The sequence below is a fragment of the Anguilla rostrata genome, chromosome 4 (assembly GCF_018555375.3).
Source record: "Anguilla rostrata isolate EN2019 chromosome 4, ASM1855537v3, whole genome shotgun sequence".
Classification (NCBI taxonomy): Eukaryota; Metazoa; Chordata; class Actinopteri; order Anguilliformes; family Anguillidae; genus Anguilla; species Anguilla rostrata.
Genome location: NC_057936.1, coordinates 6964950 through 6988029, shown reverse-complemented (window position 1 = coordinate 6988029; position 23080 = coordinate 6964950). Strand labels below are relative to the sequence as shown.

At 47.1% G+C, this 23080-nt stretch overlaps 2 protein-coding genes and 1 long non-coding RNA gene across 10 annotated transcripts in view; 2 read left to right on the top strand and 1 right to left on the bottom strand.

Moving 5' to 3' along the window:
* The first annotated feature begins 441 nt into the window (after positions 1–441).
* LOC135252355 (inositol-3-phosphate synthase 1-B-like) lies at positions 442–14008 on the top strand. 3 transcript variants are annotated; one of them, XM_064330334.1, is made up of 11 exons: positions 442–587; positions 2613–2735; positions 3820–3981; positions 5169–5298; positions 5823–6016; positions 7668–7817; positions 8483–8698; positions 10559–10723; positions 11690–11803; positions 12514–12731; positions 13146–14008. In XM_064330334.1, the coding sequence occupies exons 1-11, from the start codon at positions 510–512 to the stop codon at positions 13336–13338; spliced, it is 1743 nt and encodes a 580-aa protein (XP_064186404.1). In that variant the 5' UTR covers positions 442–509; the 3' UTR covers positions 13339–14008. The 3 variants fall into 3 exon arrangements, with proteins under 3 accessions (XP_064186404.1, XP_064186406.1, XP_064186405.1); XM_064330336.1 differs by lacking the exon at positions 442–587 and adding an exon at positions 1781–2317; XM_064330335.1 differs by lacking the exon at positions 442–587 and adding an exon at positions 1782–2263.
* Positions 14009–14422: 414 nt separating this feature from the next.
* On the bottom strand, positions 14423–17714 carry LOC135252356 (uncharacterized). Of its 6 annotated transcripts, none has more exons than XR_010329399.1 (4): positions 16688–17673; positions 16365–16425; positions 14860–14878; positions 14423–14732 (listed from the first exon to the last, which is right to left on the bottom strand). It is a non-coding gene; the product is annotated as an uncharacterized LOC135252356 (long non-coding RNA). The 6 variants fall into 6 exon arrangements; XR_010329400.1 differs by having other exon boundaries at positions 16851–17668; XR_010329395.1 differs by having other exon boundaries at positions 14423–14878; positions 16688–17672.
* Positions 17715–21034: 3320 nt separating this feature from the next.
* The window catches only part of dot1l (DOT1-like histone H3K79 methyltransferase), a 37180-nt gene continuing 35134 nt past the window's right edge, over positions 21035–23080 (top strand). Inside the window, exon 1 of the mRNA XM_064330332.1 lies at positions 21035–21587. Within this exon, the coding sequence (XP_064186402.1) occupies positions 21507–21587 (81 nt within the window). The 5' untranslated portion in view covers positions 21035–21506. The remainder of the gene's footprint in view (positions 21588–23080) is intronic.

The following is a 23080-nucleotide window of genomic DNA, read 5'->3' as shown; positions in this document are numbered from 1 at the left end:
TCCAACACGGCGTGTGAACTTGGCAGTATCTGGCTAAGCAACCAGTTCTTCTTGTTAGTAGTTATGCAGGAATAAATTAGGCAAGATACGATAAACTATTTTATCAAACGTAACCAAAGTCAGTAGTAACTATTATCTTACACTATATGGCGCAGTTTCGTACATTGTATTACTGCCGAATTAATGAATGATTTCATACTTTGGAATAATTTGCATACTTTGGAATAATTTCAAAGAAGTCGGCTGAACTAGCTTTAATGTTGTGACATTGGGCTACTAAATTGGATTGACAGTCTGTGGATTTACATTTAGATTGACTGTTTTACATATATGCCTTGTTCTGTCTAGGTTTGGTTTTACCTGAAGTGCTCTGCACTTGAAAACGAGGGTAAGCTTTCCAGAATATACCAGAACATACGAAATAAATTCTCCCGGTCTGCTGTCGCGTTGTTTTGCATAGACACGCCCCCTTCAACGAGATGGGCGCATCCTGCAGTCCATTTATTTAAATGTTCCTTCGCTCGCCGATTTTCTGCCAGACTTGCATCGTAGCATCGAACACTGCGCTGTCACAATCTTATTTAAAGGTAGGTTCTGTTTTCACTCTTTGCGTCGCGTCCAATCCAAAATGATTTAATTTGCAACTCGAGAGTCTGTATATATTGTATATATTTTTTAATGACAGCAAGGGAAATATTTTGTTAATTGATTTAATGAAAGCACTACTTACTGACGTTCCAGGTTAGGTTTGAATCGGTAGGTTAGCCTATGCCATTTCAGAACTGCGTGCAGCTACATGCGCAATGCTGGTGCACTGGGGGATGGTCGACATTCGTAGACTGTTGATCCTGTCTACGCCTGCGTATCTGAAATGCACTCTACTTGATACAATGAGAAAATGTCACAAGGAAGATGGTTATTAACGTGGAAAACAACCTGGCTTTAATTGTTTAACCACTACAATTTGACTAGCCTATATACAATTTATCGTGGAAAATCGTGGACGGTGTGCTATTGGTGTGTACTGACTGCTGAAAAAAACATGCCGCATTTAACAAGGAAAACGATCCGTTATTTAGTCCAAGTGCGGTAAAGTAAGTTTTATGTAAGGAGATTCCGATTTTCGACTTCAAGAGCTCACGAACGAAACGTCTAAATAAGATGACACATTCTCAACCCTGACAACATAGTCGGTCAACTAATACAATCTATTTTTCGTTTTGAAAATTGGAAATCACATTTATCTCTATGGCATTCCATAGCTGGATGAGCGTTTAGGGGTCGTCAGAAAAGTATAGAGACGAGAAATTTAAGACATTCAAAATGTCAGAAGCTACCGACCAACGTCAAAAGTATTCCCCTGTTCCAAGGCTCTAATGAAGACCATACTATTCCTTTCAGGCTCGGAAATGTAGCATCTGCTTAATTTTGGCGAATTGTTCAATGTTCAATTAAACTGAGGCAAAACGTCCGCTTATAAAATATGTGATATGAGCTGTTGATGGCTCCTAATCTTGTCGAGTTGGATTTACTTCTGTTTGTGAAGGAATTGATTTTTTTAAAGAAATTCATTTCTGGTTGTGAACTTTGTAGACGGTCCCTTACGCCAAGAGTAGCTCTCTTTTGTCGGCTCTCTTCAGTCAAAGTCCACTGAAAGAGATGAATATAGGAAAGAATTTGTGATATGTATGATTTATAGTTTCCTTCGTGAGCAATTGTAGCCGGCAGTCCTTATATCAAAATATAAAACGGTTTCATCCCGCAGACTGATTCCTGTGGGCGTGGTTTTCGCCTGTGACCTGATTCAACTTCTTATAGAGACTTCGAGAACGTTCTTTTTGTTCTTCACTGAAGTGATCAGAACAATGGCATCTGCAAAACGGACAGCGAATGACCTTGTCACCAAGTCGAACAATACTGTTACTTAATCTGTTTGGACGCCTTTTGGTTTCTCACCTAATGAAAAAGTGTAACCTTTTAATTTAAACAAAGTTATTTTCTGCTTGTGCCGGTGTTGAAAGTTTAGTTTTTCCACAGTCGCATGGGTTTAAAGAGTAGAAACAAGAGTTATCTAAAATGTCTTCAAGAGCAGACATTGGAGACGTCTGAAGATGGGATGGGAAAGCTCGCCAAGAAATAGCTATAGAATGAGTGTAAAATTGAAACGCCCCTACAATTTGTTAAACCGGAAATTGTGATCTTCACGGAAACACCTCGGTGAACACGAGGATTCGTCAAATGCGCATCCGCATCTGACTGACAGGTACCAGTGAATAGTTCGCATTTATTTTTATTTATCGTCAGAAAAAAGGTGTAGGTACGCCCCCCCTCTTGTTTTTCGCAGTTTTGCGTGGGAGGCTGTGGATTCGATGTTTTTTTTATCGTGCAATTATTCCTTCGCATAGGCTATTTAATTTCGGCACCTGTACATAGTTTGCATTTATAGCTATATTTTAATTATTTCTCATTGGAAAACGCCAAAAAAATCTATCATTTTATTTTGTACTTAATCTTTATCGAATTTGATTGTCTTATTCTGAAGTGATGGACCGGGAGTTACATTTGAAATGATGCCACACTGTGAAGTCATCTGTAACTCTTTTTTTTTGTAGGCACCAAAAATGGCTGAACCCGTCAGAATAAACAGCCCGGATGTCCGGTACACTGCCAAGCACATCGAGGCTCAGTACGATTACCACACTACAACGGTGTCATGCGACGATGGCAAATATACGGTAACTCAAATTATTCAAAAACCTAATTATTGTGAAGTAGACTTTCATATTGGGGAGGGGGGGGGGGCGTTAGACTGGCTACAATCCTTTGTTATATGGAATGATATGTGTAACGGTTTCTTTGGCATTTTAAAATAAAAACCTGAAAAGCTGAACAACAGAGTTCACCTGCACATTTATTTATTTTGCTAAAGTTATTGTGTTTGTAAATTCTACCTACTTTAGCGGGGATCGTTCATTTACAGACAAACTGACAAATTCGTGTACTTGAATTATATCTGTGGCTCTAGTGGAAAGAGGATATGACGTATGATCTGTGAATGTCGGAAGTGTGCTCTTCCAGGGGTTCTCTTCTAGCCTAACGGTTGGATATGTCAGACTGCGGTTTCCAGGAAGGTCTTCCTCTGTTTGCAGCATCAGGATATTATTTTTCAGTCTTCCAATATGCGGGTGAAACATATTAGGTATTTGCTTATTTGCCACTTACAGGAACAAAAAATATTTTTGTTTTATATTTGCCAATACATATTTCCTCAGCCACTACTGTATTTGCATCCTTTAACAGCCATCCCTAGTGGTGCTCATGTTTCCTTGGTTACTAAATGAATTATACATTCCTACTCATTGTTGCTATGCAATCTGGTACATATGTAGGTATCCTTTCTGTTTTTAAATATATATGCCATTTTGTGGCTTTAATGTCCTCCTTCCCTTGTGAGAATTTTTGCACAAAATACCACACATTAATCATAATGGGGGAGGGGGGGGGGGCGTGGATGACGTTGTTTTGTGTCCGGATTACTGTGGACATATGGCTTATGCCACTGAGGCTGATGGCAGCTATTGTTCACTAATGCTGGATGTCCTGTTTTGCACCAACAAGTACTAACTTGATTAGAGGAAGGTATTTTGGTCACCCTAAGCACAGTGGCCCGGCTGCTACCGTTAATGCAGCGGTCTCCCGCTGGTGCCGCACCATTCCTTTCCCTGTGTGACTCATCAGGAGCAGGTCTGCTGTTTTTTTTGTTGTTTTTAAAAAAAAATCACATTAACCCCTCACCCCTCTCGTGACCTCCGTCCCCAGGTGACCCCCCTCACCACCCGCTTCACCTTCCGCACCGAGCGCAGGGTCCCCAGGCTAGGGGTCATGCTGGTGGGCTGGGGGGGCAACAACGGCACCACCGTCACAGCCGCCGTCCTGGCCAACAAGCTGGGCCTGTCCTGGAGAACCAAGGAGGGGCTGAAGGTAAATGGGGGAGGGGGGGTGCTGGTTTGGGGGGCAGGGTACAGTGAAATGGAGAAGGGTGCTGTATAACGCTTCCCCAAACTCCCCTTAAAGCGATATGGCACAGGAACCCGTGGCATATCATGGGTGTTGGTGTGGCGAGGGGGGGTGCTACTCGGCACTGCACAGAGTGGAGTGCCAGTAACCCCCCCAGCCATGCCAATATCAAGAGAAGCACAGTGCATCGAGCAGTTGATTTTGACACCCCTAAATGTCTTGGCTATGCCTCTGGTCGATTTTTTCACCCTCGTGATGGCCTGCTTTGCTGGCATTGAAACTTATTTGGTCCTCAGTGGTTGAGAGACAGTAGCAACAGACTCCAAATGCTAATTTCGCAGCTAGCATCGAGACCTCGCTCTCGACCTTTTGTTAGCTTTCTTGCGCCAGAGCTGATGACGCAAAGACACGCAGCTGGCCAAGAAACAGCCGAGTCATCAGTTGTCCCATTACTATTGCTCCCATAAAATGTAGACAATGCATTGTGTGCAGGAGCATTGATGCACAGAGAATACCCAAATCTATTCTGGTAGCCAGGATTAATGGCTTGCTCTGTTCCTAAGTGTATTTCTCTCCGATCATGCACTGCTACTGCAAATGGCCTGTATTTAGCTGTCACTGTCCTTTATTGGAAATGTTTTAGAGCCAGGGGGGTCACACTCTCACCAACCGTTTATATTAGCCAATGGTAATGTGCTATTTTTGGTGGGAAAATGATTTAAGCCAATGCAATCCATTGCAGGGCTGCCCATCTACTGTCCTGTGGGTTTGTATTTTCAACCCTAATTTGGCACACCTGATTCTCCTAATTAGCATCTCAATGAGCTCTCTCACTGTTGAATGGGGTGCGCTCTTTTAGGGTTGGTGTGAAAAAGAACGGGATTGTAGATCTCCGGGAACAGGCTGACCCTGTTCTATTTGGACGGCTGCGCCTTCCCAACTAACACAAAATGTCCTCAGTGTTGCTGGAATGTAGAGGCGGTGTTATAACAGTGACGGAACAACCCGGTTTCACTGCGAGGACACTGGTGTAAAAAGAGCCCTACGTGCGTCTCCTGTCCATCTTTCTTGTACCTGCGTATCTTTACCTTACTCTTACTTTACTTACCTAACCCTAACTCTAACTCTTCACCCCCCTCCTCCCCCCTCAGAAAGCCAATTACTTTGGCTCCCTACTGCAGGCCTCTACGGTGTCTCTAGGCACAGGTCCTGAAGGAGAGGTCTACGTGCCCTTCCGGGACCTTCTACCCATGGTGCACCCCAATGACATCATCTTTGACGGTAAGATGGCTGCCTTGCACAAAGCTGAGTAGGGAGAAGGGTCTACCTACAGCTTGCAGACTCCCTGCAAAACGCACCCACCAGTACAAGACAACCCCCACCATACGGACACATCGGTTCAAGGTGTGCCCCCCCCAATGCTTTGGAAGCGCAGAGATGCATCGCTAGAAGACCCCCCCCCCCCGCCCCCCATCTGCCAGTGTGTCTGTACGGTGGGCGTGTCCTGTGCTGATGTGTTCTTATGTGGGAGTGTTTTGTACTGACTGGCGTTTTTTTTGTCGTGAGTGCAGGCTGCAGATGGATGTGCTTGTGAACAGGGGCTTTTGTGTTCCCCGCTCGACAACAGCTTGTAGTTTCACTTGCAGCTGCTGTAGTGACAGTGCTGTGCCACTTTATCTCTTTCAGCCTGCGCAGGGCAGGCTGAGCAAGCTAAATGTGAAAACTCAACTTCTGAATAATGTGCACTGTTCCTGTGAAATAAATCGCATGAGTAACTGGGACCTGTGCTACCTGTGTCCTCCCAGGTTGGGACATCTCCTCCATGGATTTGGGGCAGGGAATGGAGCGGGCCAAGGTTCTGGACTGGGCCCTGCAGGAGCAGCTCCGCCCCTATATGGCCAAGCTGAAGCCCAGGCCTTCCGTGTATTACCCGGAGTTCATTGCGGCCAATCAGAAGGACCGAGCTGATAATCTCGTCACTGGAACCAAGGCAGAGCAGGTACAGCACTGGGAAATGGCTTGGCTTGGCACACAAGACATTCAAGTCAAGTCAACTTTATTCATAAAGCACATTTACAAACAACTGACGTTGACCAAAAGTGCTGTACACGTTCAGTAATTAAAAACAGAGAAAAAAATAAAAAGGATGGATCTCGACTGGGTTTAAAGGCCAGGGGGAAAAATGGTCTTTCAACTGAGTTTTAAAGTTCCAGTCAGCCCAGGACGAGATGAAGGCACAGTCTTTAAAGGGCACGGGAACCGTGATATGACTCGGTGGTGATATGACTGTGGTTCGTTTGCTTTACCTTAGATAAGATATAAGCCCTGCAGTCAAATCTGAAATTGACCCATATTTACCAGAAAAATATACGAAATGAGAAATTTTGCAGCTTAAGCATGTTCTTTAGCAAATGCCGGTCAATTTCAGATTTGAATGCAGGGCCATATCTTAGCAAATGTGAAAAGCAACTGAACCAGTGTGATATTGCAGAGTGCTTCACGTTCCCCTTTAATGGATTGCTTTGTTGCACTGGGTATTTGCGCTTATTTTTGGAACTGAAACCTTGTACAGCACGTGCTCCTGTTAGCTTAACCGCGTCCCTCCTGAAAACGACTTGGTCTCCGTGGGACTTCCTGGTTAAGTACTACAGTGGAACTTTCCGGTTAAATAAAGGATAAGTAAAATAAAATGCTAATAAAGGGCAGAGAACGGTATCTACTCCCCGTCTAAGTTCACCATCGGCCTACCGAGACAGGGTGTAACAGAACACGGGCAGTTCCCAAACACTGATTAATTTAGGAGTGCATCTCAAAGGCCTGCTCTCTCGGGGTTGTAAGGGTCCAACACTGTTGTCTCTCTGTCCCTCTCTCTCTCTCTCTCGTTGAGTGATCGGTTGTGCGGGAGGCTTGGGGTGCTTTTCGATCTACGTCCCTGGGGTACAGTGCGAAACGCAAGTGTTAAACTCTCCTTGGTCAATTTCCTATTTTGGGCAAGCAAAGCTTGCAGTTTGGATCACAAGGAGGAACAGGATACAAGAGGAAGGGGGAGGTAACTGATCCATTGCTGGTTTTTAGGGGGTTGGTTTCAGAACGTCTTTGTGTGGAGCACAGTTTGCATATAACGTTAGTTTGCATAGCAAAATAAGTAACTTCCAGAAAATTTGGAGTGTAAATGAGGCGGCCTCCACGGTGGATGATGGAGGGGGCCGCAATGTTTGTTCCTTAGCAACAGTATGTGAGACATGGGTGGAATTGGAATGGTTTTGTTTTTTTTACTCTGGTTGTGTTGTGTTTTTACTTATTTATGTTATTTATCGGTTTTATCAATGTTTTATTGGATGTCTGTTTTCTGATGGTGTATTGTTCTGATGTATTGTTCTGTATGGCTTTTATTGTGGTTTCGTTTGTTTCTTTTTAAATCTTTCTGGGGTTTTCTTTTTAGCGTCTTTTAGGAACATTTACATGGAATTACTGCTTGTTTAGTTGTTCCTGCAATTATTTTTTGTGATGTTCAAATGAACGGGACAAAAATTTGATTTGTGTCTGTCTCTCTCGCCCTGTCTCTCTCTCTCTCTCTCTCTCTCTCTCGCTGTTTCTCTCTCTTTCTCTGTCTCTCTCTCTCCTTCTCTCTCTCTCTGACTCTGTTACAGTTGGACCAGATCCGCAGGGATATCCAGGACTTCAAGCAGAAGGGCGGCGTAGACAAAGTCATCGTGCTGTGGACCGCCAACACCGAACGCTTCTGTGACATCATACCCGGGGTCAACGACACCGCCAAAAACCTGCTGGCTGCCATCCAGGTATGGGGAAAATTTGCTTATTAAGATGATTCAGTTCAACTTTAATTTTCAAATTTATTTGGCAAGCAGTCATTTCTGTAAAATTCCACTGAAAGCAACAAGGATGAGGTGGGGTGTAGATCGTTTTACATTAATCTATGTAAGAAACTAAATGGGAGAATGGAATTAAGCTTGTTGTTTCTCTTAATGGCAGCACTACTAATGCACAAGCCATAGAAAGAAATAGAGTATTTATGGTCTCTGCAGCCAGATTAGCACATTTTACCAGAGTAGTTTTAGCTCACGATAGCAATTATTAGTGTATTGTGTCTCATTGTCCTCTAGGGGGCAGCAATACTATCAAAACAAGGGTGGACTGCAGTTGGGAACTTTTGAAGAAGCTGTAGACTGCAGGAGGGAAGCAGAATTACTGTTCTTGTATCTAAGCCAGGCGGAGTTTAAATTTCAGAATTTCTTCCAGAAGTTTGTTTGCGGGGGCCAGCTCCCCCACCCCCGCCCCGCCCCCCCAAGGGGTTCCACTCTGTTTTCACTTACGGGTTACAGTTAGGGGGGGAAAACATGGGGGTTTGGGAAACGGCATACGCTTTAATTCTCAGCTGCTGATCCCTGGAACCCCAGGATGCAGGTTCTTACTTACCCCCCCTTCCCCCCCTCCCCCCCCCCAGACGGGTGCGGAGGTGTCCCCCTCCACGCTCTTCGCCGTGGCGAGCATCCTGGAGGGCTGCGCCTACATCAACGGCGCCCCGCAGAACACCTTCGTCCCCGGGGCCGTGGAGCTGGCCGTGCAGAAGGGCGTCTTCATCGGCGGGGACGACTTCAAGTCCGGCCAGACCAAGATCAAGTCCGTGCTGGTGGACTTCCTGGTCAGCGCTGGCATCAAGGTGAGCGACAGCCCTGCCTCCACCTGGCCCAGGCATCGGAGTCGCAGACCGCGGCGTACTGCTCGTCCCCCGGCAACGAGGCCCACGCCTCTCACGGGAGGGTCTACCCAACGCGAGCGCGTCGGCCCCTGCGGCACACTGGCTTCCTAACAAGTACACTTAAGTGCACTTGGGGCTGAGGGAGCCAAATTATCTGTCCCTAATTGTAACTATGGCAACCAGTCGCAGTTTGTTTTGATGTAATCCGCACACGCCTGTGTCCGGAGGGGAGAAGGATCCGTTCCCGCGACGCAGTGAATACGTGAACACCTCTCCTTTTATTCGGATGAAATGCAGGTGGAATTTTCCGATGCGCTGGAGGGTACTGTCACTCGTGTGTAGGATGAAGCGGCTTTCCTCACTGGACCTCACGTGAAGGGCGTGTGAGGCTGTGGCTGGTGCGCTACCCCACTCCTGATGCGCGGCCGCGTCGCGGTAAGGAGCGGCGGGCGGAGCGGGGGGGAGGAGCAGCAGGAGGAGCAGTGGGGGGAGGAGCAGCAGGAGGAGCAGTGGGGGGAGGGCAGCAGGAGGGCAGTGGGTGGAGTGGGGTGGAGGAGCAGCAGGAGGAGCAGTGGGGGAGCAGCAGGAGGAGTAGTGGGGGGAGCAGCAGGAGGAGCAGTGGGTGGAGTGGGGTGGAGGAGCAGCAGGAGGAGCAGTGGGCGGAGTGGGGGGAGGAGCAGCAGGAGGAGCAGTTGGCGGAGCGGGGGAGGAGCAGCAGGAGGAGCAGTGGGCGGAGTGGGGGGAGGAGCAGCAGGAGGAGCAGTGGGCGGAGTAGGGGAGGAGCAGTGGGTGGAGCGGGAGGGAGGAGCAGTGGGCGGAGCAGGGGGGAGTAGTGGGCAGAGCGGGGAGAGGAGCTGTGGGTGGAGGGGGGGGAGAGCAGCAGGAGGTGCGGCGGGTGGATCGGGGGAGCAGTGGGTGGAGTGGGGGGAGAGCAGCAGGAGGAGCGGCGGGCGGATTGGCGGCGGAGCAGTGGGTGGAGTGGGGGGAGAGCAGCAGGAGCAGTGGGTGGAGCGGGGGAGAGCAGCAGGAGGACGGCGGGCAGATCGGCGGGAGGAGCAGTGGGTGGAGCGGGGGAGAGCAGCAGGAGGAGTGGCGGGCAGATCGGGGGAGGAGCAGTGGGTGGAGCGGGGGGAGAGCAGCAGGAGGAGGCGGGCAGATCGGCGGGAGGAGCAGTGGGTGGAGCGGGGGGGAGAGCAGCAGCAGGAGGAGCGGCGGGCGGATCGGCGGGCGGATCGGGGGGGGAGCAGCAGCTCCGGGGCGGCGGGTGAAAAGTGCGCTGTTCCAGCTGGCCCCGCCGCGGCGGGTTTGGCGGTAGTCCCACGTCTCTGGCTCCGGGCCCGGGATCTCAAGGAGTGTCAGCGAGTTCGCTGTGGCGCTGTTCCATCCCCCGCCCCCGTTCCCCCCCCCGCCCCCCTCACTCCCGCGTACGGCCCAGCGCGCCGAGCCAGACCCCAGCGTGCTTACCGCCAGGCGCAGATTTACTGCCGCCCTCCTCGCGTTCTGTCGAAGGCGGCCAATAAGAGGCGGACTCAAAATGTCAGTCTCGTGTGAGGGGATTGTGGGAGATATTTCAGATTTCAGACAGATCAGATTAACGTAGGTCATTGCCCTTATTTGGAAAAATAGGACACTTTGAAACGCTAATTAGCCGGCCCTCTTGAACATGCAAGCTGAGTACTACCGCCGTCATCGAGCGCGGATGCAAAAATAGCTTCAATAAGCAGGAGCATAAAGCAGTTTTCTGAAAGCGTTTTTACAAAGGGAGAAACGAGGACGAGTTCCTGACACGATCTCCTCTTCTTCCCTCGGTGACGAGCGCAGCCCGCCGCCATCGTCAGCTACAATCACCTGGGCAACAACGACGGCAAGAACCTGTCGGCACCGCAGCAGTTCCGCTCCAAGGAGATCAGCAAGAGCAACGTGGTGGACGACATGGTGCAGTCCAACCCCCTGCTCTACGGCCCAGGGGAGAAGCCTGACCACTGTGTGGGTACTGGGCCCGGGGGCCTGCCGTGTGTGTGTGCGTGCGTGTGTGTGTACGTGTGTGTGTGTGTGTGTGTACGTGAGTGTGTGGTGGACGACATGGTGCAGTCCAACCCCCTGCTCTACGGCCCAGGGGAGAAGCCTGACCACTGTGTGGGTACTGGGCCCGGGGGCCTGCCGTGTGTGTGTGTGTGCGTGCGTGCGTGAGTGTGTGTGTGTGTACGTGAGTGTGTGTACGTGTGTACGTGAGTGTGTGTGTGTGTGCGTGTACGTGAGTGTGTGGTGGACGACATGGTGCTGTCCAACCCCCTCCTCTACAGCCCAGGGGAGAAGCCTGACCACTGTGTGGGTACTGGGCCCGGGGGCCTGCTGTGTGTGTGTGCGTGCGTGTGTGTGTGTGTGTGTGTGTGTGTGTGTGTGTGCGTGTGCGTGCGTGCGTGTGTGTGTGTGTGTGCGTGCGTGCGTGTGTGTGTGTGTGTGTGCGTGCGTGCGTGTGTGTGTGGTGTGTGTGTGTGTGTGTGTGTGTGTACGTGAGTGTGTGGTGGACGACATGGTGCAGTCCAACCCCCTTCTCTACGGCCCAGGGGAGAAGCCTGACCACTGTGTGGGTACTGGGCCCGGGGGCCTGCTGTGTGTGTGTGTGTGTGTGTGTGCGTGTGTGTGTGTACGTGTGTGTGTGTGTGTGTACGTGAGTGTGTGTGTGTGTGTGTGTACGTGAGTGTGTGTGTGTGTGTGTGTGTGTGTGTACGTGAGTGAGTGTGTGTGTGTGTGTGTGTACCTGAGTGTGTGTGTGTGTGCACGTGTGTGTCTGTGTGCATGTGTGCGCACGTGTGTGAGGCCAGTGCTTCTATTCTTGTAGATTCAGGAGTACCTTTCTTTCTTTTCTTTTTTTAAAATCCTGTATTTCAGGATATCTTCATTGCGCACAAGTGGCAGTGGGAGGTGCTCACTGCTTTGTCTGTTTCCTAGGTGGTGATCAAGTATGTGCCGTATGTGGGCGACAGCAAGCGGGCCATGGACGAGTACACCTCCGAGATCATGATGGGAGGCACCAACACCATCGCCCTGCACAACACCTGCGAGGTGAGTTTAGAGGGGGTTGCCTCTGTAGCCCTACACACACCTGAGAGGTGGGTTTAGAGGGGATTGCCTCTGTAGCCCTACACACACCTGAGAGGTGGGTTTAGAGGGGATTGCCTCTGTAGCCCTACACACACCTGAGAGGTGAGTTTAGAGGGGACCTCCTCTGTAGCCCTACACACACCTGAGAGGTGAGTTTAGAGGGGACCTCCTCTGTAGCCCTACACACACCTGAGAGGTGGGTTTAGAGGGGATTGCCTCTGTAGCCCTACACACACCTGAGAGGTGAGTTTAGAGGGGACCTCCTCTGTAGCCCTACACACACCTGAGAGATGAGTTTAGAGGGGACCTCCTCTGTAGCCCTACACACACCTGAGAGGTGAGTTTAGAGGGGACCTCCTCTGTAGCTCTACACACACCTGAGAGGTGAGTTTGAGCCCTTCTCCTTGACAGTGATTTCTTCATACATTGAATTGGATTGGGGATGGGTTGGGATTTAAATTTCGCTTTGAATTTGGATTGGGCCTTGAATTGGATTTGGATTGGATTTGTATACTATTGAATTGTGTTTGATCTGGCTTTGAATTTGGACTGGATTTGGCTGAAAGGATTTTGGATTGGTTTTTTAGGGTTCTGATTTAATAAATTAACAGAATATTAATTTATTAAATCACAAACCCCCCCCCCCATAATGGCCGTGTGTTTGTGTCCAGGACTCCCTGCTGGCCAGCCCGATCATCCTGGACCTGGTCCTCCTGACGGAGCTCTGCCAGAGGATCTCCTTCTGTACGGAGAGCGAGCCGACCTTCCAGACCTTCCACAGCGTGCTGTCGCTGCTCAGCTATCTCCTCAAGGCCCCCCTCGTCCCCCAGGGGGCGCCGGTGGTCAACTCCTTCTTCCGCCAGCGTGCCTGCATCGAAAACGTCCTCAGGTGAGTCGCACGAGTCTCCCCACCCCCGTCCTGTCCCTTCCCTGTCCTGCACCCTCCTTTCAGTTTGGGGAGGTAGCCAGGCAGCTGATGTAGCCCATCGCCTGTAATTTGGGTTTCTCCACATGTGGCCATTCGCCACAGCGCTTGCTCGAGTTTGACCATCCCGGCCTGTCTGCAAACGCTGAGCGAAGTCCGGTGTGAATTAAACTGGCCTCGAGTTCCTGTGTGATTTTTGAGGCAGTCTCATGAAAGCACTCGATTCGGTCCGTGTTGAAAGTGGAAGTGAGCTCAGTCTCCGAAGCTTTTAAGTCGAGTCCCTGTCCAAAAGCAAATGCGTGAAAAAAAGTGGGGGGGTTGCCAGTTCGATGCAAACGGCACAGCCGTGTAACTGTGGGCTCCATCTCCATCTCGCAGGGCGTGTCTCGGCCTGCCCCCTCAAGGCCACATGCAGCTGGAGCACAAGATGCAGAGTGGCGGCCTGACCAGCAGCGTCGGCCAAGTCCGCGTCACGGCAACGACCCCCAAGAGCGCCGGCGTCCTGAAGAACGGGTACCACGTCCCGGTCCTGAACGGCGTCCAGCACAACGGCTTCGAGACGCACCGCTAGAGTGCGCTAAACGCCGCCCCCACCACCACCACCACCCCAAAAAAAACACGGATGTTCCGGTTGTAGCTGCTTTTTCCATACAGGAATCCTCAACTGGGCCTCACAAGATTTCCGCAAAAAAGTCTTTTGAACCTTTACGATGTTTTACAAAGCACAACACTGAAAAAAAATACGAATCTCATTGCTTTCCCTCGTTCATTTGCGGTTTTAAAAATGTACTTCAACACAGATCGCACATTATTTTTTTGAGACCGGAGACTACGGCGGCTACTCTGTGACTCTTACATATCGCTACAACAAAAGGAAGTCTTTCACCGTTCGTTTATATTGTGTCTTCTCTGGGTTGGTTCTTGTTCAGGGTTAGTGGGAGAAATCGGTCACTGTGACATTTTGAATGTAAAAGAATCTACCATAGTTTTTCACTGTACCAGCATTCTTAAATAAAGGTAAAAAGTCACTGAACGATGGTGATTTTTAATACGTGTACGTATATGTAAAAGAAGTATGTTCTCTTCCCTGGGGTAAGTATATGGCCGGTATAATGTGAGTTTGTGCTGTTTGAAAAAGAGAGTATTTTAATCTGCTGTATTGTTAAAAATTTTGGTGTATTTTGGAATATTCACATTGTTTTACATGACACAATCCGAAAATAAATCCCAACCTGACCCAATGCTTCTTGTGTTGTTTGTGTCCCAACATAATGTTCAGTTTAAGGTTTGGACAGGTGAGTCCAAAAATGTTTAACAGTGTTGATCATATCGAATTCTGCAAGTAAAGTTTTCCACCTGAGCTTTGGTGTTATTGAGACATGGCACGCCAAATTAAAAATCAACTGTCCAAAATGTCAGTATTCTGCATCCGTTTCTCAAGAGGGTGTCATTTTTTTTTCTTTCTGGTCCACTTCCCCTTATCAACGTTTGAGGTCAAACGGCAGTTTGTCGTTGTCAGGCCGCAAGCGCCTGTCAGCACTAAGGGCCCCGCTAGCCCCCCCCCAGACCAACTGCACTCAGCACTTCGGCCTGAAAACATAGCAGTATATTGTACGTACAACTATAAGGAGGGAATCAAGTCATGCATGCAGAGGTGCTTTATAATGCTTTATTTTTGGTTCGTTTGGCTAACTTTTTACACTTACTGTCATGAAAGGATCTTCGGTGCCTTCTTGGTGACATTGTCCACAGAGTAACACTGGTGTTTTCCACGTTTTGTAGGCCCGTCCGGATAAGATCGTCCGCTGAGTGAACTTAACGTAATCCACAGATGCCGAGAGACTTCTCTCTCGTTCCGTCGGCAAAGTCTTGCCAAACAAAGGGACCCATTATCGCCAGGGTCTCTGCTCAGTCCTCCAATGCAACAACAACTTCACAAACTCCCTCCATGTTTTCTCTTCGGTTCTGTGCAGCCATAGAAGAGATGAGAAATGACCCACATGCGCAACGGGGGGGGTCGGGGGGGTCACCTCTTTCTCTCCCCCTCTCGCTTACGTACTTCCGAACTTAAACGAAAGCAGCTTCTGCTTACCATAAGAACCCTTTTGGTCCTGGTAAAAAAAAACAAGGAAAGAGATTTGCTCGGTACATCAAGCAAAACCAGCATTCGGGGCACGTAAATCCATCCCTTTCACTGAAAATGGTTTAAACAGAGCACGGAGCCTCTTTATTTTAGAAACCTGTAAAGCAGGGGTGTAAAATATTCCCCGAAAAGGGCCGGTGTGGGTGCAGGTTTTTTTGCTTTATCCCAACAGCACAGCACCTAATTCGACGGATTAACTGGCCGACATAGATCAGGAGGTAAGACCGATTGTCTGTCGAAGTGTCCTTGAGCAAGGCACCTAACCCCTAACTGCTCTGGCGAATGAGAGGCATCAATTGTGAAGCACTTTGGATAAAAGCGCTATATAAATGCAGTCCATTTAACTGACCGTGGTCACTGATAAGCAGAATCGGGGCGTCTTAGTGTTGGGCTAAAACAGAAACCTGCACCCACACCGGCCCTTTTTGGATAAGACTGGACACCCCTGCTGCAGAGCATTTGGATTTCATTAGAAATTTTCTTTCTGGCTACAAGCCCATGTGCACAGTGTTGCACGGGACATTTCTCCAGCTGAAGGTGTTCCGTTACACCTAAATGGACTGCATTTATATAGCGCTTTTATCCAAAGCGCTTTACAATTGATGCCTCTCATTCGCCAGAGCAGTTAGGGGTTAGGTGTCTTGCTCAAGGACACTTCGACACGCCCAGGGCGGGGTTTGAACCGGCAACCCTCCGACTGCCAGACAATCGGTCTTACCTCCTGAGCTATGTCGCCCCTATGGGCAAGCGGCCAGGTATGCACCTCTATCAGTCCTAATGGCCAGTCTCATTATTATCTTTTGAATAAAAGCATCTGCCAAATGATTTAAATGTAATACTAAATGTCTGCAATTCTGTTTGAAGAGCCATTTACTTATGTACGTCTTGCATATCTGTATCATTTTATTCTACTGAATTATTATTAAATATTGTTTCGCATTTCAACGGTGGTACTCTTTCAAGCGTCGTTCGTTTCTGTACCAACAGCTACAGTAATGAAAAACTAAATGTAGTTACTTCTCTCAGCATTGTAAAATTCGAATTGCCAGGTGCTTGTGACCCCACCTGTGGCTGTCCCGGCACCGCAGGTCGGAGGCTCGAACCCCCGGGCCCCCCGTGCGCTTCCGGGGCAGTCACACCTGCTCCTGCTTCCTCAGGTTGGAGCGACGGTTGAAGCCGAGGTGGCAGTGGAACTGCCGGTGGTTCAGGTAAATGGTAAATGGACTGCATTTATATAGCGCTTTTATCCAAAGCGCTTTACAATTGATGCCTCTCACTCACCCATTCACACACACACACGCTCACACACCAACGGTGAAAGGCTGCCATGCAAGGTACCAATCAGCTCGTTGGGAGCAGTTACGGGTTAGGTGTCTTGCTCAGGGGACACTTCGACACGCCCAGGGCGAGGGATCGAACCGGCAACCCTCCGACTGTCAGACAGCCGCTCTTACCCCCTGAGCTATGTCGCCCCCACTCGTAAAGACTCTCATTACTGTACACCCGCTGATGCCCCTACGAAACGAGGACGGAGTGAAGTATCAGGGAATTACCATTAAACTGTTATAAACAAGCATTTGTTTTTCAGTAAAAAAAAAACAAAACAAGCATTTTGAGGGGTCGTACCAATACCACATACTGTGTAAATATTGCATTGCTCTATACCAGTGGTCTCCAACCCTGGTCCTGGAGAGCTACAGGGTCTGCTGGTTCTCATAGTGACTCTGCACTTCATGAATCAATTAGAGCAGTTGAGTACACAGTTAACTCAACTCACCTGGTGTCTTGGGTCTCAATTGGGTGCTGATTTTAAGGTGAGAACAAAAACCAGCAGACCCTGTAGCTCTCCAGGACCAGGGTTGGAGACCACTGGTATAGAGCAATGCAATATTTACACAGTATGTGGTATTGGTACGACCCACGGCTCTATACTCTCGTACCTGGAAATTCGAACTTTGTTTAATGTGCTTGCCGAAAATTCCACAGTGGAACACCTTTGGGTTCCGCTTCCTGGGCCTTGCCAGCTGTTCGGTATTCCTGCGAGTCTCAATGCACTTCTTTCTCGGAGCTTCGGGCTTTACAACCCTTGGATCGTTCTCATTTTTACAAATACTCCCGGCAATCGAAAGGTCTGCACAGAGATAAGTGTCATGTTCCGCGTGGTCCAGTTTCAATGTGGAAACACAATGAGCTTAATTTTATATGCGTTTCACTGTAATATCTAAATCTACTCCATTGTCGGGTTTCACCGGGCAATGAAATTCTCCTGGGTGTTCTCCCGTCACTGTTATCCTGCAATGTCGCGAGTGCACCGATTGTGCGGCGATATCAATACTAGTCTCCGGTTCTGGGTTCACCGAGATGCTTTCCGCTCCATCATATGATCCGCAGTTTGTTTCAGAAATCATGCGATCATTGACTTTGGTTTTAACCTGCATTTCCATGTCAAAGGTCCAACAAGTGTTACATTGGTTGAATATCAAGTCGGATTATTAATTTTAAAGCAATAATGACACTAGGTAGCCTAAAATTAGATAACGTTACCTAGTTAACATTAGCTTTGTTCATTCGTTTAACAGGAATATCCCCATGCTGCGCGACAATAGGCATTACCTTCTTCTTACGTTTTATTTAACGACGGTGTAAGTATCACCTGTTCTCTGTTTTACGTTATACACAGATAACGTCACCTATCTTAAAAGCAACCTGCCACGAAACGAAACTTAAAACAGAACTAGCTTCCGCAACATGACGTACATATGAGTGAGAGACGTGGGCGTGGTTGTTTTGTGGGGCTTTCAGAACCAAAAACTCCATTAACTTTTTACTTTGACAACCTAACTGAAGCTATATTCGCATATTTCCCAACCTTGGATGGGCATGAAACCTATTTGTGTCATCACCTCAAAAATATCAACAGCGTTGACAAAATAAGCTTGTATGTAATAGCTGAAACAATAGTTATACCGGGATGCATCATTACATCAGATAGAAATAAATCATGTAATTGCAATGATAATGGAAAAAGTACATGAGTTAAAGAGGTGATAGTCACCTATTACAGAAGCTGCCAATGGTCTACAGACCCGCTCTTTGTACTTTTACGAGTTAAATGGCGTCATTTAAGCTGGGCAAAAACCCCCATGGGGCCCTTCTGCTTCTGACAAACTTCCACTGTCGTCATAGCACCCCAAAACTCAACCCTCAGAGGGACCCCAATGCTCGGGGCCCCAGGCAGTTGCCTGTCTTACCAGATCACAGGATTAGCCTTGGCATTTACGCTACTCCGGCGACTCTGAATATGTAGGTGTGAGCGCATCTATATGTGCCAAAATCCATCTCCCCATTCCTAGATGTACCGGAGAGAGGGAGAGTGCAAAAAAGAGTGGGTCTGCAGGAAAAAAAAGGCAAAGAAGAAAGGGGGAATAGTCAGAACTCATTTTGTTCAGATGTGTGAAATTACAAAGGAAGGGAGCAAGAATGCTTCTGTTTCTCCCTCATCATGGTGTTTTTTTTCTTTCTTTTTCTTAGCTTCGCTTAAGAACACAGACTTTACTTTTATATTTCTGACTGCTGTCATCATAGAAAGGAAACTGACTTCGCGCTCAACAATACAACATCAACCCATCCGACCAAGTGCATGCCAACCTAGCAACATGACATGTAAAACTATCCGGACCAACCACTGTTTAGCAAGATTAAAATGTATTAGAATATACATACCTATATAAAACTCCTGGAGTAACTGAAAACGTTGAACTCTGTATTGGTTGCTCTCCGCTCCTGAGTTTACATTAAGGCTGTCTTGGGACTGCACTTCATGCCTTCTGATCTCTCGACCCATCATCTTCAAACTGTCTTTGCCCAGTTCTCCTGTTAGCCCGTGAGGGACATCTGCTGGTGCATGAATGTCATGTCAAACGGATCTAGAACTTTTTTAAGCAGTTTTGAAAGGAACACACATGCTGTGTTGAATGTGGGAAAAAGAACAGTAGGTTGTATGAGTCAAATGCAGTGTTGTATAGAAAGTATTCATATAAGTATTTATATACGATTTGCAACTTCTAATGTAAATTATTAGTTGTGATTATCCTGTACCAGCAGATGTCATCACTACAAGTTTTTTTCATTTTTTTGAACAGTTCCAAGTTTCTGAAGATGCACCTGTCAATTGCTTGTGAAGCCGGTCCTCACAAAGGCGCTATTGCTCGTATATCAGAATCTTCTCGGCTCTTTGAACAAATCAAAATAAGGAAGCAAGACCATGCGTTGAGCATCTGGCTGTGCTTAGATAGCATCTTCACTCATTGAAGTGAGATTGATGCTGCAGACATGTGATTGGCTGTGTTACAAAAACACCTTGCACCAGGCGATAAAGAAGATGGCCTACATGCTTCAAGCAAGCTAAATAAGAGGACTGGATAGGTGCTCAACAGCCAAGGTGGTCAAACTAGAGTAAAAAACTCCTAGCCTGGACTCTTCATTGGGACTGGCCCAAAATAAGTATGTGTGCTCCAGTGTTCCTTATTTAAGTGTTCAGTGTTCCGGTAAGATGTTTTTTACTCTACCTTGCACCAAGCATTTGGCTTTGATTTGGTGACATCTCAATCACTGAACTGCACTTATTATGGCATACCATGTGTTTGGCTGTGCACACAAGGAAAAAAAGATACTGGAGGAATTATCATGCACCAAGCTTCAGACAGTGCAATGGTGTCATCTTAACTGATTTAAGTGACCACACATACATAATATTGTTATAAGAGCAATATGAACTGTTTCCTCCACATCTCCTTGTTCTTAATATAAGGAACTGTAATTGTGTGTTGTGTGTCTGGCTGTGGTTTTTTGTTTTTGTTTTTGCAAAATTATGTTAGTGTCCTAGAACTCCATTGCTTTCAGTCACCAGTAGTGATTGTTACCTCAGCACTAGAATGTTCAGTTAAAAACATTCTAATCACACATTTGATCTTACACCTTCAAGGAGTTTAACACGTCACAGCTGCCAGTTGCTGCCCATCCCTGGAATGGCTGGCATGTACATGGAATTTGGAACCTTGCATGCCAGCTAGCCTTGACACTTGGTCTCCCCACGGGGAACCTACATATAAAAGATGCCAAAATGCAGGCTTCTTCCCCTTATCATGGCACTGGTGCACTCCTATGGCGAATTAGGACTGGTCTGGTCACGGTTTTCTGATGGACTTTGAAGATGCAGCCACTGCATTTTTTACAGTTCCTCTGTGCCCCTCTGAAAATATAGTATTCTATATTTTCTATAGTATTCTATATAGCAATTCATGCACAATTAATGTAGTACTACTTTATTCAATGAATGTTGAATTTCAAGAACAAGCATTTAATTTCCTTTAGTTGCAGCTCCATTCCAGTTCCACTTGATTTATGTTCCACTTATCTTGATGTTTTTTTAACGTCAAGAATGCAGATATTATTTATTTTTCATTTACACTAAGAGCAAAGAAACAAGTTCATTTGCAGTTGTATCATTTTATTTCACCCTTAAAACAAAAGATGACACTAAAGTAACGACAGCAGTGTGCGTCGAGACCATATGGACGGCAGTGAGAGCTGCTCCTATCTTGCAGGACAAATGGCCATATGTGCCATGCCCAAGTCTGCAGGAGATATCCTTTGCTGTGACAGGGACCAGCTGCTCAAAGATCGACCAATTAGTTTATTAGAGCATTTTGTGTATGCATTGTCATTTAGGCTAGCTGTGTAGGGGAATGGCAGTGTGTGCAGTCTTAAATGCATAGGTATGTCTGATTAAGAGTATGTATTTTCTGGAAAGTTTTAAGGAGAATTTGTGGATATGCAATGATTGCAACAAAGTGAAACAGTACTTTAACATTCTTTTTACGGTTATTGCAAATATACCACATTTTATCTGCTGTAATGCCAGTCAACTGAAGACGGAAAACTATGGAATGAGAATGGAGAAACGAAAGCTAATGAAAAAGTAGCAGGGGGCAACTCTCTTCGTTCTCCGGTCTCGCCTTTTCCTCTATTTCACAGCTTGTTCTCAGTATTTGGCTTTTGTTTGTGCCTAAGCAAAGAGGGGAGGCGCATCCGCCGCCGGGAAATGGTACAGCCCGCCCATTTGCCGTTATTGGCACCGGGGGACTCGATTCAAACTTTTCCCGTGGAGTACAGAAGCCCACGCTTGTCGTCACCGTCGCCGAAGGGAGGGCGTACTAGTATGACAAACCGGCTCTGTCCCTCGTAGCTGTCAATATCTCCTAAGTACGGTGGCAGGACTGAGTTCCTCTCCCCATCGTTTCTGTGTTTGTGGTAGTGGCCAGTTTTACCCGTTTTTTTTCACGCCGGCTCAAGATGGCGGCGGTACAGCTGAAGGGTACTAGCCGCTCGGATTGAGTAGTTTTTAATCATAAAGAGATAAAAAACAAAATATTAATTCGGGAAATTAGGTTTAAAGAAATTATTTAGAACTTGCCCACCCCTGAATTATCACAATCGGATCTTTGTCATCGTGTTGACAGAATTTTCTGTCAAAATGTTCACGATCTAGCTGGCTAGCTCGCTGGCTACCACAGGACACCGGAGAGAGGTGGAGAATGGGAGAGAAGCTGGAACTCAAGTTGAAATCGCCGGTTGGAGCCGAAGCAGCGGGCTACCCGTGGCCATTACCAGTATATGTGAGTTATATATTCATATCCATCATAACATATTTCAAGCAGCAATTAATGGCTTACAATAAACAAATATATCATTCAACTTGAAGGCATGCTGACCAGCAAGTTACATGACTACTTGCTGAATGGTAGCTAGCAGTAGCTAGCTAGTGTTGGTCATTTTGGACATCATTAGCCGGCTAGCTATAAGTTTTTACCGAAATAGCTGTTTGGTGATAACTACCGGATTAGTAGTAGTAACAAACGCAGTAAACCTTGTTAGCAGTAAATACCAGAGCACTAATAATTGGTTGCTAGTCCGTTGGCACCATGGTAGTTTTTAGCACCATGCATGGTAGCTAAGTTACGGAGTTGTACGATAGGCTACTACATGTGTCTGGCTAGGTAGCTAGCTAGCTGATTATAACTAGCTGACTATCTTGAAGAGCAGAGCATTAATGCCGACGGTCTAAATAGGCAAATTCGCTTCGTCTCCGGCCAGTTAGATAAGACAATGTCGTAATTTGAAGGCAATTTGGTTGGTGGCAGTACTTGGTTAAGTAATACCAGCTATTGCTGGCTCCTCGACTTGCAAGTTGCAGCTTAACTACATAGCTCGCCAGTGTATAGCATGATCGATAAATGGATAGGTACTACTAGATTGTTATCCTGGCTAAACATGAAACTGGACTTGGCTCGGAAATCCGTCTAGACTACTACCTAGCCATGCATATAGCTTTTTTTGGTGCTAATATAGCTTGATAGCTGGTCACCTTATTGACTTGCTAGATAGTTGGGTATCTATCATACCTACGTTATGTGGCTGTAATTGATAGTTAGTCTAGCTATATGATAGTTGGTTTGTTATTCGGTGGTAGAAACTAATTGAATATTGCCATCTATGTAGATGGCTAGACTACCGTTAACGACAATACAGTATTAGTATTAGACACGAGTATATGTTAGATGCTTATGCTTACTACCTTGATCTTTGTCATAGGTCATTAGCTGCGATTGAAGAGTCTGTTTTTTTTAATTGGGAGCATTGGCTAGTGAGTTATTGTTTATTACGTGAATTGGCTAAGCTGACTCTTACCTGAAGGCTATCCTTACGGTAGTTTGTTAGCCTAGCTGTCGTGTTTGACTAGAACCACCTATCTAATTAGAACTGCTTGCTAATATAATAGATAATAGCGCTAATGTCAACATTTGTGGTTTTCGATTTAGCATTTCGCCAAGTGGACATGCTGGTTATTGTATTGCAACGAGCTGCTGTGTACGAGGATAGCTAACGTTGGCTAAGTTGTCTGCCTTGGTTGGCACACGTATGATCTGAACGGTGCAAATGGTTTGAGAATGGGGCTGATTTTGGTGCCTTTGTGAGAGGGTAGCTAAATTATCTTGGGACCTCCTGACGACGGAGAGCTTTATATGGTGGGGGATGGGGTGAGTCTTGGGAAACGGCTAATTGTGGCAGCCGCGAGCAAACGCTGTAGAGGTTTGAAACGATTGCTAGA